General features: G+C 38.8%; 1 protein-coding gene across 1 annotated transcript in view; it reads left to right on the top strand.

The window, feature by feature from the left end:
- CPXM2 (carboxypeptidase X, M14 family member 2) overlaps positions 1 to 14,178 on the top strand; it is a 78,280-nt gene that overhangs the window by 38,867 nt on the left and 25,235 nt on the right. Inside the window, exons 4-5 of the mRNA XM_065639078.1 lie at positions 6,134 to 6,218; positions 6,756 to 6,906. Coding sequence (XP_065495150.1) covers positions 6,134 to 6,218; positions 6,756 to 6,906 — 236 coding nt within the window. The remainder of the gene's footprint in view (positions 1 to 6,133; positions 6,219 to 6,755; positions 6,907 to 14,178) is intronic.

Genomic DNA, 14,178 nt, shown 5'->3' on the forward strand with positions numbered 1-14,178 from the left:
AGGGCTTAATTCATTCTGAGCAAGTGAAATTCTGGCCCTCAGCTTTTCTCTGTAGGGCCTCCAAAGAGCCAGATTTCACAGCAGTATATTAATTTAAGTCAGCTAGAAGCAATTTTAAAAATTAAACATTCAAAGATATTCAATTATTTAAAAAAATACCCCTGCTTGCTAGTCAAGCTCCATCTCTTAAATCATATTTATTTTAATTAGTTTGTAAAACTTGCTGGGCTACCTGTGGTTAGCCTGAGCATTTTTGAACTTGGCTTATTTTTGAAACTGTTGGGCAGTGGGTGATTTAAACTTTTATCAGCATAAATATTATTATAGAATATTAATAATAATGGTTTTACATTGAATTGCATGAGACTACAAATTACTTTTTCAAGCAGAAAGCCATTTAATTGCCAGCATGCTGATTCTTTTGCCTGAATACAGTTTAATCTAAGGTTTGCCTAGCGTTTTTTTGGTGTAGAGATTCCACTATTTCAAGTACTTTGGCTTGTCAATTTATATATAATGGGAGGATACACATCTGTGTGCCTGTCTCTTTCTATTCCCTATTAATTTTTGGGATTTCTAGTGCAAGTAAATCAGATTAACCTGACAGCAGAAGAATAATATGGTCAGTGGGGACCAAGTCCATTGCAGATGATGCGAGCCTGAACTCTGCCAATGTTTGCTCGTCTCATCCCCAGCATCTCTGCCACTGTGGGCTTGAGCTTCTGCTGACCAGCCCCTGCCCACCTTCCTTTTTTATCTCCAATCATGAGGAGTATAGAGATGTGGAAAACCATGCTTAGAGACTAGGGTAAGTGTATCAGATTTACTTCACTTGTTGCATATTCAGCTTTCCATAACTGAGAAGCATGGCTTTGAAATATTACGTGCGGCAGACGCTGTTCAAACAAAATAAAACCGTATCCAAATAGTCAGAAGTCTCAACTGATGCACTCACCTGCTGGAGGCTGAGCAGCCAAAACCCTGGCATCCCTCCCGCTTCCCATTTAGCACTTGCTGTGTGCTGTGCTGAGTTGGGATTCATCTCCGTGTTCAATACACGTATAGAAAAGTACAAAAATTATTCTGGGGAAGGCAAGGCAGAAAGACGTTTTGCTGTTCTGGTGCTGTCCTGATGTCTTTCCCTCTGGTCAGTAGCCTGATGATGTGGTTAGGTAAGGAAAAGCTGGTTCTCTGGACAGGAACCTGCCAAGGCTGTAGATCTGCTCTTAATTCTTCCTTTTGATTCAGGTTTTCTTTCTGTCCCTGGGCATGTCACTTAATCCCTCAGTTTGTCCTTTTTTTGGATAGAAATGATCAAGTTGGACATTTCCATGGATCACAATAAATTTAATTTAAAATCTAAGATGTTCAAATAAGCCTTGTCTAAAGGTAATGCGTTACAGACAAAACCCAACTAATAAATAATAATAAGAAAATCTCACCACATTAAGTCAATTTGAATTGTATTTGATTTTTGCATTTACTTTCCATGAAATGACACGATTAATCTTGGCAATAGATACCGAGCTTTTTCAGATAGATTCATCCTGAAGAGATAAGAATTATTAATGGTAAGCACCTGAATCCAAATGATTTCTGTCCAGTCTGTACCTCGTGATCCTTTTCTAGCACTGATGAAATTTGTGAGGCAGCCGTGGTAGAAGGAATTTGTGCTGGAACATGATGAGCTAGAGGTAACCTCGAATGCTTTTGAAGGTACTGTCATGTAATAATTTCTGTATTGCCTAGTTTACTGCAAGAAAGAGCTCAATAATTAACGCATTCTTTTCTGAATACTGGTGTAGGTCTTTCCCTGAATTATGTCTCCTTGGCTCTATAAAACTGACAATTATTTGAGGAATATAACAGTAGGTCCAGAGAGATTTTATAGAGTGAGTTCAGAAGAGCTTCTCTAAAACAATGGTAGGCATGTCCCAAGTACTGCAAAGCTTTATAGTTTATATAGAATCATTTTGGTTGGAAGAGACCCTCAAAATCATTGAGTCCAACCATTAACCTAACTCTGGCATTAACCCATGGCCCTAAGAACCTCATCTAGGCATCTGTTCAACCCCTCCAGGGATGGTGACTCCGCCACTGCCCTGGGCAGCCTTGTTCCAGTGCCTGACAAACCCTTCCATTAAGAATTTTTTCCTACTATCCAATCTAAACCTTCTCTGGCGCAACTTGCGGCCATTTCCTCTTGTCCTATCACTTGTTACTTCGGAGAAGAGACCAACACCCTCCATGCTACAACCTCCTTTCAGGTAGTTGTAGACAGTGATAAGGTCTCCCCTCAGCTCCTGTTCTCCAGGCTTTCCATAGACAGCTTTATCATTCAGTGCTGGTGGGTCCCCAAAAGATTCTGTGTGATGTGCTGCAGAAATTAATATCTGCAAATCCCAAACCCAATGAGCTGGATCTTCCTATCATCAGGTAACAGCACAGAAGACGTTGCCCAATTCTTTTAGTTCAAGACTTTGCTTTAGCTGTCATGTTTCTGCGGTGGATTTCCTGGAAAGCTTTAGATTTCTGTGTCTACGTGAATAAACTGAGCACCACGTGTATATTAAACTCTTCAATTCCAGGAGGCCCCGTGCCGACTGTGAACAGCCTGGCTGCTGGTTCGAGTGTGCGCGGCACATCCATCGGCTTCCTGAGAGCACCAGACCTCCTGTGCTGCACATGTGTAGACAATCTGCAGCTTTCGGGAAGATTTAGTGTCTGAATGCTCCTCTGGTCTGTATCTTTAGAAATGTCTGGTATTTAAAGATAATCTGCTGCCCGATCGGGATCCCTGCGCTAGTTTTCGAGGTACTCTGAGTACATGAATACGTGCAAAGTTCCCCTTCCTCACCACAGGGAACAAGATTTTAAGGCAGAAGGTGCCATTTCGGAGGGGAATCTGAATTTACAGCAGCCTCCTTAATATTGGCAGAAGCTGTTTTTCTTATGATGTTGGGAAAAAAAAAAGGGGGGAAGAATTTAAGCCCCTGGAGGCAGTTTTGCATTTAGTGCTAGTGGGAGGATGATCTGGTCACCCGTGATGGTTTTATTCTGCATCTCAACAAATGCAAATTGGATGCTCGTTCTGTACAGGCAAGCACAGTTGATGGGATGTGGTGTGTGACCTAATATCTCAGCCTGATTTATCTTGTCCCATGACCCTCTGTAGTCCTTCTGTACTGCAAATGTACAAGACCAAATGTAGTCCCATTTGTATTTTAATTGGCAGACTGCCTCTGAAAAGCACATTACTTGTTGTCACTCAAGATGGAATATGCATATGACTGATTATTATACATTTTCTTTTGGGAGAAGTTTGAACCTTTGTAACTGTAGGGAGTGAGAATATTAGAATATGGTAAATAAAAGTCCTAGATTGGAAGTATTAGTGTAGCAGTAACATCTTCTTATGCCAATAAAATGAGTTGGTTCTTTTAAGAACTGTCTATATATGCCATGATTTTCTTACAGATTTCTCAATTATACAGAATGTCCACTGTTATTTTGTTTTCATGTGGTTGTGATATTATGTTTGAATTTTTTTTTTTTTTCAGGTCTAGAGTAATGAATATGGATGTATCATGTTTGTCCTCCTAATCTTACTTGTGCAGTTGAAGTTAAAAAAAAAAATCTGTAATACTTCAGAAGCAATAATGTCTTTTTGGTTTGTAATATTGCCTCTTTTGGTCACTTACTGTGATTTTGAAAAATGGCCAAGAATATAAAAACAAACAAACAAAACCAAAACAGAAAACCAAACCAAACCAAACCACGACAAAAAACCACCTGACACCGCCATTTAATGTGCACTGAGTATGTACACAACCACCCCCATTCAAATCCAATGTTTTACTCTCAAACTTGGTTTCTTTTTCAATCAGAAAAAGATGTTTTTCTTCTTCCTGGAGTCTTGATGTTGGCCATTTCCAAAATTTCTATTGTTTCTAATTTTCACCTTTGTAAATCTGCCTGCCTTCAACTTACGATCTCAGTGAAATCTTCTGGTGCAACCGCCAGGATTTTGCAGAAGTTGAGGGAGGAAAGTAAAGTTCTTTACAAGAGTTAGTAGAAACTTACAATGCACTGAAGTCACTGTCTGTTCTGTAGTAAATAATTTTACTGCATGAAGACCTGAGATGCCAGCGTGGCACTTCACGGATCTCTGGCAGATCCGCTACCCCAGGACGTTTTCTGCTGACAGGCAGGCAATTAGTGTTTTCAGAAAGCTGCTAACTTGTTAAAGCTGTTTAACAAATGTTGAAGTAGTGTGTGCATTACAGGTGGCAGATGTATTAATCTTTTCAGTACAATAATAAAGAGTTCAGTCTGCTTGGCTATAGTCAAGATTTTTCCATTTATAACAGCATGGATTAAAAAAAATCTATTAATTGAAGAAGGCTGGTGAAAGACTGGTTTAGTGTGTAAAACAGAGCTGGAGGGTATTAGTAAACCAGCAAACCAGAGCTGAGGGTATTAGTAAATTACATACAGAAGTGCTTTTCTAAATCTTGCTAAACACCTAATCTTTGGTTTATAGGAGTCATTGTAAGTCTGGACATCAGTTTGAATTTTTTATGTAAGTGGGACCACTGTTATTCAGAAAATGAAATAACAGATGGAAATCTACAGTTATAAATTTTCTGCTGCCATGCATTGACTTAGCCTTTGTCTGATGGTCTCTATTTTGTACAAGACTGAGTGAACTTGTGCTGGGCTTGTGGGTGATTAATTTATTCTTGTTCCTCCTCTGCCCCTTTTTTGGTCTTCACTAGAATCCTGACTCTTTTAGTGGACATGCATAAGCTAGTTTGTCTCTTTAAACATAAGCACAGTGAGTTCAACGTGTGTGTTCATAGGTAGTTTGATAATATTTGTTGTTTTTAAAAGAAAGAAAAGCAAAGAAAGCAGCATTATTATGGGTGCAGTACAAGGGGAAGCTTTGCTTTGGTGTGTCTGTCCTTCCAGATGATCCCTTATCTCCAGTCCGTATGCTCTCCCATAAATGCCCAAATTGCTCCTATTCTTTCAAGTCCCAAGAGGTTCTCCTTTTTAGTCCCCAAAGCTTTCCTTACCGTGGTTTCACTCCCAGCAATCTGACTGTGTAGCTTAGCTGAGAACCCGTGTCCAAAAGTGACTGCTCTGGAGTGCTGCTGGTTAACGCACGATCAGTTTATATACGTGAAAATAGAATTTAATCATCCTGGACTGACTTGACAGTACAAAGATACCTCCAAGCCACAACTCTCTGCCAAGTCGCTGCCTATTGAAACCAGCAAGGCGTTAGGGAAAAAATAAATTACTGCTATGGTTTCAGACCAACAAATATGAGAAACAGGGCATCAACTTCTCTATAGCTGTATACAAGTTACCATGGGGAATGCCCAGACAATATAAAAGCTACAGAGCTTTAATTTCACTCTGAAGTTAGGAAGCAGCATTTTGTTTCTCCACATACTATTCTTTAGTTGAATACAGACAAGACGTTTGAATGAAGATTTTTGCTGTAAATCAGGTAACGGGCCACTAGAAAGATCAGCCTACTGAAGATTGATCTAGATATTGTAGTAGTGCGCTGGTACTGTGATCAATTGGACTCTGCTGTGCAGAGACAGAATTGTCTCTGTTCCTGTCTATGCTAGCAAATACAAGAATGACTGCAGGCTCCAGTCATTCTTGTATTGGAAGAAATGGAAATTTTGCTGGTTGAAATCTGCAAGCTTTTCATCCTAGAGGACTTCTTATTTTTTTCCATCTTTTCTGATAATAACAGCAGAAATAATAAATTTTCTGTAGCTGAAAAGGTAAGATTTTTGAACACTGGGTGTATCTGTTCTAGATAAGCCATTTATCCCCAAATTTGCTTATGAAAGGAAAAGACAACAGTAATCCCACACCTCCTGGAATCCCAGAATATTGTCCTGTTGTTATTTTGCTTCGATGTGCCAGGCTTTTTTAATTGTCTGTTGAATCTAGATTTGCATGTCACTTTTTCAGCCAAGTGTCGACATGACTTTGCCAAGTGGAATTTCCATTGCTTGCAGTCTTCCAAGCTTTATTGCGTTAAAAATAACTTGCAGTCATTCTAAGTTATGAAAAAATAACTTAGATACTCTTTGTCTTTTTCAAGGAGTAACTGGGTGACCTCTTACAGAGTATTGGTGAGCAATGACAGTCATGCATGGACTGCTGTCAGAAATGAATCTGGAGATGTGGTGAGTATCACAAAATAGATGTTTTATGAAGATGAGCAGAGGTGGGAAAGCGAGGGGTTGTCCACGTGGAGTTTTCATTTGCCAGATGAGTCGGTATAAGACTACAAAGCAACGTCTCTCAGCGATCCCACTAGTTTGAAGAGCAAATCATGTAATACAGAGGGGAACCCAGAATATCCTGTACAACAAATCTATATGTGTCTGCCTATGGATGTGAATGCCACCCTGGCAGTGGTCTTGCCTGTGATGAGACATGTCTCTTGTTGCATGGGCTGTGCAAGTGTTAGTGTCAGGCTGCTGGTCCCTGGAGACACCTCCTGCCCATGAGGTGCCCAGGAGGGAGGGTTTGGAGCTCTGGCTCCTTTGCCCCTTTCTCAGAAGCGTGGGGGGGATTTTGCTCTTTGAAGAGCAGCTCTGGTCTGAGCCACGATCAACCTGGGGCTGCACCAGGTGACTTCATGTGTTTCTATTATCAAAAGTGCTAAAAGACTTTTCGCAGAACTGATCTTGCGATTTCCGTATGTTTGGCCTGCATAGATTTTTGAAGGAAACAGTGAGAAAGAGATCCCAGTTCTCAATATGTTGCCGGTGCCACTGGTTGCACGTTATATCCGTATAAATCCTCGGTCCTGGTTTGAAGAAGGCAGCATCTGTATGAGACTGGAAATCTTAGGGTGTCCTTTGCCAGGTAAGAGTCTTTCTCAGTCGATGTTGACATGGCTGCCTGTGCCAAGACTCAGAAATTTTATTTCCTTTTGATATCTTGCTTTTGATATCGTACCTGTCTTTAGTGAGCAGAGTTATGCAAAAAGAAACAGAAAATATTTGTCCAGGTACATGGACAATGTCAGGATAGCTCTTCAAATGCAACTGCACAGTATCTGTAAGTGGCTTTATTAATAAAACAGGGTTGCATGGATGATCTAACAAGATTTTCTCTGTTGTTTGGGCCGAAGTGCAGTGCAATTAATCTCACTGCGTGTACATGCACTAAGGAGGCAATAGAGTTATACATCAGAACAGTCACTTGCAGATACCTTAAGCTTCTAGGCCAGGAAAGAACCATTATAATTATGTAGTCTGATTTTTTTTTCCCTTTTAATTATTATTTCACTGTGCAGGCCATAGGACTTCCCTGAATTAATTTGAAGGCAAATACTGTGACTGAACTGGAGCTTATCCTGTACAGGGGAGGGAGGGAGGGGAGTTAGGGATGTAAAGAATTTCTAGCAAATTTCAAACATTATCAAATCCAGCATGATCCCTGGTAGGTTTCGGGTGAAGGTAAATGCTCCTACCCTTGTGGAAAAGACACAACCTGAGGTTAAGTGTAAATTTTGGGTGTTAGCTGTTTCTCTTATCGTATGAGTGCAAAGTGCAATTTTAGCAAAACCAAAAGGTTTTGCTAAACAGTGTGTACAAAGTGAAACCTTGTATGAGGCCACTTAAAAAAAAGGCGGGGAGGGGGACATTCGGTACTGCAAATTATGGCAAAGATGTTCCTATTAAGCACATTATAAATAATCTTATGGTGGATTTGTGTCTACATATGTATGCATGTATATAAATATTAGAAAACCTGTTTGTTCAAACCTTTTCTAAGTTGCCTACTGCTCATTCCACATCGCTTATCTGCTTTTATTTTTTTTCCCTCTTTGATCCTAAAATTCTGGCACCTTGGGGATAGCTCTCTCTTTTTGTTACAGGGGGCTATGAATAGTATTTTCAGAAATACTAAAGCCAGAAAGAGAACTGCCTTTCCCGAGCCTATCATTACTGCTTTAGCTGCTCCTGCTGCTGCTCAGAGACTTGTTGCCTCCAGTTCCACTGTTGATGTAGGGTCTTCACATGCCAAGCAGAGGTAGCTTGATTTTTGTCCTTTAGATGTTTAAATACTCATGGAAAGAAAAAACCAACAGTGTCTGGGGCAAGGAGAGGATCATTCTCTGATGAAGAGAAGTATGGGGCAAGTACTGTCATAAAACTTAGTCTGCAGGTGTATTACGATGACTCAGTGAAAGTTTGGAGTACTTAGAAACTGCATTTCTGAGGGTAACAAATACATCTTGGCCTTGAGTGGGAGTGACCAAGTGTGTCCTGTGTACGTGAATATTCATGTTTTCAGTAGGATTCTGCTTTATTTCAACCGTGGGTTTAGGAAACTTCAGCCCTGTGAGTTGCTTGTTTGTCACTGTACTTTTTACCCTATAGGGGCAATTCCAGAGCCTGTATTTCCCCTCAGCTCTTGAAAGGACTGGTGGGCTGTCAGAAAGCAGTCACCTATCCCAAATTCCTCTGTGGGTTTGCAGAGGATCTGTTCTCTATAATAAAGGGTGAGGGACTGAAGGAAAAGTGTAGATTTCTTCAGTGCCATGACTTTACTGGCGTGGAGGACACACACGGAGGTCTCCAGGGAATAACAGAGATGATGCTCAAACCATTTCGGAGAGCAATTTGTAGGGGAATTTTCACAATCCTTTTCTATTCCATAAAACTGTAGAGGAAAGAGCAAAAATGTTGATATTTGGACAGGTGATTTTTATTAAGTGCAGCAGTTATTCATACTAGATTTTTTATTGGGTATACACCCCTACAGGGCTACACTCTGCTTTGCAGTGTCAGTATTGGTCACCCTTCAGCTTCACGGGGCTGTATCAGTGGGCGAAGGTGCTACCGAGGTATGAACATACCTGCAGTTCCACCAGCGTTGCAGTGGACGCTGTTATATCTTGTTGCAGGTCTTGGATTAGATTGGAAACAGCATCAGTGCTTCTTCTTGGTAGTCATTTATGGAGTTAATTGCCTGCAGTGGCTGATTCAGTTTATTCCTGAAAGAAAATACCAGAATCATTCATTGAGAAACACAATGGGAATGGGATGTGTTTATTCAAAATGTAATTGGACTGAAAGAACTAATAGATTTTGATAAGCTGCTGACCCATCTTTTTTTTTTTCTCAGAAAGAACTGACATTTCTTTCTTCTAGCTCATTTTATTCATCGCACGCGAGACTCTCAAAACAAAGCTGTTTCCCAGGTTGCAGAGGCCTTTCTGTGAATGTTTTCTTCCTGTAGGACATGACTGACTTTTTGCAGTTCCCTGTAAATGGGCTTCTTCACCCATTACTGGTGTCATCTTACTGGTTCCAGTTTAGGTGACTGACTGGTTTGGCCACGGGTCCAGCCCCTTTGATAGAACTTCTCTTATCACACTGTATTGACTGTGTGACTAGAAACCAAGTTTTTTTTTTTCCTGACAGAATTTTCCTCTGTACAACTGAGCAAGTCTCCTAAATTCATCAAAATCAGGAGGTGGAGCTCTAGCAGTTCACACTTCATCCTTTCCAAAGCCCAAAAACCCATTTAAAAAGTTATTGTGATGCTCAGTTTCCTTGGATACTTGGTATGTTTTTTATTATATTTGTACCTTGAGCATGAACATACAAGAAATTGTGTTTTCAGGAGGAGCAGTTTGCTCATATTTTTGAGATCTCTTGCACGTGTCCTCCTGAGTTAATGACAATGCAGCGGCAGATGGAGCATAGGGAAATACCCAAGAAACAAAGTGGTGTAGAAGGAAAGTAAGTCATTTTTCATGCCTGTAAATTTATTTTCATGTCTTTTAAACTTGTAATGGCAGGTTTTATGTCTTTATTAATCTCTCAATAAATTAAGTGATTTGCATTCAGTCTGTACTGTATGTCGGCTTTCCATCATGTAGGCTCACAAGGGAGGGTAAGAAAGGAATGCAAGATAAAGAAGAAACCTGAATAAGATATTAATTTAGCACTGACAGAATGTGAAGGAAATGGTTAAAGGCAGCTAGGACCCATTCCTGTGGGTAGGGCTCTGTTAATAAAACGTGCTGCATATGCTAAGTGCACTAAAAGTTGGACAAATCATAAGAAAACACTATTTAGATAATTGGAACAGAGAAGTTAATTGATTATCTATTTGGTATTATATAAGATGATTGTAATTTTTATCAGCGAAATGTTTATATGTTATTCATAGCATACATTTTTGGTGTATTGTGTGTTAGTTTTGACAACCAGCCTTTTCTAGACTGCTGTAGTAGCTCTACAAAAGCAGCTGTGTTATCCAACCATGTCAGTACTTTCTTTCAAGCAACAGAAATGATTTGCTGTTTCACCAAGGGAAAAACATTTCTCTGTGGAGGAAAGATGCCAGAAAGTCCTACCTATAGCAGAGAATCGGTGCTGCCACTTCTTGCTGGGGGAAAACAGGACAAAAGCACCAGCATTTAATTCCCTTTCCAGTTTCCAAAAATGTTGGTATTTACATCGATGTAGACTGACATGCGCAATCTTTTGCAGTTGCCTCAGAGGGATGGATGTACTTTCCTTGCCTGTTCTTTCTCAGACCTAAGGAAAATCAAAAAGAAACTGCATATGATCAAAAGTGCTGAGAGACAGGAGAGAGGAAATTAACTGAGCTCTTCATGCATTTATTTATAGTGTAGAGTATTCATGGCAATAGTCAATTATTTTAATGGAATACATTTGTGATTAAATTTAATTTTTAATAATTCTTATATAGAAAACTATCACTGGTATCATGATTATGCCATCACTTTCAACCCAAGATAAAAGATGAACTGCTCTGTAATGGAGTCCCGTGTTTCGCAGTGGATGCATCTTTCAGTACTATTTTCATTTCTTGTCTCTTCTTGCCAGGCTACCTGCTTAAGTCTAGGAGTATGCTCGTTTTGCGTGAAACTGTAACTTTCTACAAGTGAACGTGCACACAGCAGCACTAAATTCAGCTGATTACTCCTGAGAGTAAATTTTTACTTAGAGTGACAGTTTGTCCTTGTGTTCTGCTTTTATCATTGCAAAGCTAAAACTCAATCTTGAGCAATTTAAAACTTTTTTTTGAAGCTTGCTTAAGCAAAGACTGAATAAAAATGACACCAATTTCAATAACTCTCCTGGGAGTTATTTGCAATATATTGGAGTTAAGGCAATATATTATGTTTCTCGGTAGTCTTCAATATAGATGTGTAACATCCCCCAGCAATGCAGTGGGTGTCATTAAAAGGTTTTCTTTCGTATTTTATTTGTACAATGAGATGTATACTATTCTGGAAGACTATTGCCAATCCTCAGAATTACCATTATTATTAGAATCAAACTGTAGGAAATTATTAGAAACAACTACTACAGGTTAAGAGTTTGTTTTTTTCTCTTACACATTATTATCATTCGTTACCCTTAACTGGAATTAGTTGTGCAGTGTTTGAGTACACATCAACATATGCAGAAAAAAAATCCATATATAGTTGCAGAATATTATTTCATTGTTGATTTAATGTGTGATGTGAATGATCATGACTGCCATGAAATAGATCATGTGGAAAAAAATTCACAATCCTCTGATATGTCTGCCAGCAGATTTTTTCAAGATTACGCGTGTGCTGTCTGTGACATGTTCAATTTTGTGAAGACGAGTCAAATTCACTTATATTACACGGAAATGAAAAAAAAATCAGTCATTTGCAAAAAGGCACAGTGAGGTTTTTAAGGCAGTCTAAAGGATTTAGACTAGACTATTCTTTTCATTAAAAACTAATCTAAATCACTTGGAATGACTTAATTATCTCGTCCATTTGGAGCACATGAGCCCTGTTTCTGAGCTTGCAAGCTCCATCCCTATAGTACCACACAACTCATTGTAGGATTTCTGTGAGGATGAAGCAGATGAACAAATCGTGTTGGAAACGGATGCAAATTTTACTTAATAAATGAGAGTATTTCGATCATATTGTTTTATGAGTGTTGATTCCATCTTCAATTCATGGCAAAGCTCATTTCATACCTTTCCATGCAAGTTAAAAGAACATTTTAAAACTGAAGAAGGATGAAAAGACCAACAGATGCTGTTGTTGTTAGCGTAATAACTGGAAACCCACTGGAAGCATCAGGGCTCCACTGCTTGAGGTGATGTCTAAAGCTGTAATATAACAGAAAATTCCGTATATATGTCAAACTTCCAAGCAATCAGTCCTCTCCAGTACTTTTTGTGGGACGATCCCAGAGCTCTCATACTGGAAAGTAGTTGGGCGTTGTAGAAAGAGATCAAACAGAAGCCAGAAAAGTCTTCTTGGTCATGTGTCCATCTTTGTAAAGAGTAGAAGTATGATGGTAACAAGCTACCTTTACTTGCAAAATTATTACTTGCAAAATACTTACTCTACTGGTAACGTAAAGTGGTAGAAAAAACTAATATATTCCCTTGTATAAATGGGGGTGCCACACATTTGTAGGATCTTTTCTCCTTGAAAGAAACAGAAACTGCTTGAGGTAGTGCCATGAATAAATGAGTGTACTTCAAATCGAATTCTTCTGTGGTTTGAGAATTTTGGTCTCTTATTCTCTGTTTTATGAAAGAAAATAATTTTTGCCAAGGTGGACCTATACCAGCTGTGCAACAGATCTGTGTGCCTTTCTACATTCTAGCTTTTAATTTTCTAGTCTGTATTCCTGCTGCAGTAGAAATCCAGTGTTCCAAGCAGACTCACAGTGGACCCTGGCAAAATATGAGTGTTAATTCTCCAGGGAGCTGTCAGGCTGTGCACTGGTTTTGGGGGCGGACCAGAGATACAATTGTTCTCACCGGGCAACTTTTTAAAGTTTCCACCAACTCTACAGCATTCGCAGTCATTCCCATGATATTAATGTTTGATGTATTGAAAAAGTGCCAGACTTTGAAAGGAATGGGATTAAAGTATTATGAAAAAAAAAATCAGTTGCTGTATATTTTGGCTCGTGGTGATAGAGAAAGCCTTCAACATCCTGGCAGTTTTATGATGTTTATTTTTATCCTTTTACAACACTGAGATATTTTTACAATGCTGAAGAGATTTTGTATGGCATTAAACACACTGTGTATATCTAGAAGCATTGGATTTTTTATAATTTCCATTTCTCAGTCATCAATATAATAATAATAGTAATAATAATAATTTATCGAATTAACATGGGTTGACCTTTAAGGGTTTGGCATTCTAGAGTCATCTGCAGGGTCACTGCAGCATCGCTGCTGTCTGTGGATTTGCATCAATTTAGCCTGCAGTTAGGCTGGAAATAAGACCTAAAAATGCAGATGCATTATGTGAAACTTAACCCTCTTGATTATTCAAAACTTTTGTTTTATAAGCAAAGAATCTTGTTTCCTCACCCGATTAGGTTCTAATTCAAATCTATTTCCAGGTGGTCTTGCTATATATATATAGAATGAGTACTTACTGGAAAGGACAGACTGTATTGAACAACTGGATTTTGTTGAGGGAAGATTTTTTTTGACATTTTTCAGTAATATTTGTAGAGTAGCGTTCAACTGACCTTCCAGTATTTCTTCTGTAGATTAGGGAAGAGAAGTGGAGACAAGCATGTGAATGAAGAGTAAATAAGTGGTAGAGAACATGGGCAATGTTACAGTGAAGCTTAATGGACTTTGCATGTTTCATTTCACAAATAACATAAATAGTGCAGAGTTTGCTTTCCTGCCACATAAGAAAAAAAAAAAAGTTTAAAATTTTATAGCAAGAAAAAATTTGAGTATTCAGAAGGTTTAACATCACAAATATGAAGCTTAAAAGTCTTCAGTATTTTTATGTGTTACAAGTTTTCAATAATTTCATTGTTTGTTATTGAAGGACAGTATCTATGTATTCTTCCTAATAATAATTATGCTTTTCCTACCCGCCCCAAAATTGCAACTTTTATGTGGTACTGTTTAAAAAAATAATTTTTCTTCTCTAGGGACTGTCTTTTGGTTGTGTTGCAATAAGACAGGATTATATTTAGGCTTTGATTTTTGTCTTTTTTTTTTTTCTAAAAAATTTAACCCAAATGAAGACAATTTTGTGGAAGGGAAGCGATTTATCATAACAGCCTGACAGCCACTGGTTTGACAAACGATTACTCAAACTCCCAGACA

This window comes from Caloenas nicobarica, chromosome 7 (assembly GCF_036013445.1).
Source record: "Caloenas nicobarica isolate bCalNic1 chromosome 7, bCalNic1.hap1, whole genome shotgun sequence".
Classification (NCBI taxonomy): Eukaryota; Metazoa; Chordata; class Aves; order Columbiformes; family Columbidae; genus Caloenas; species Caloenas nicobarica.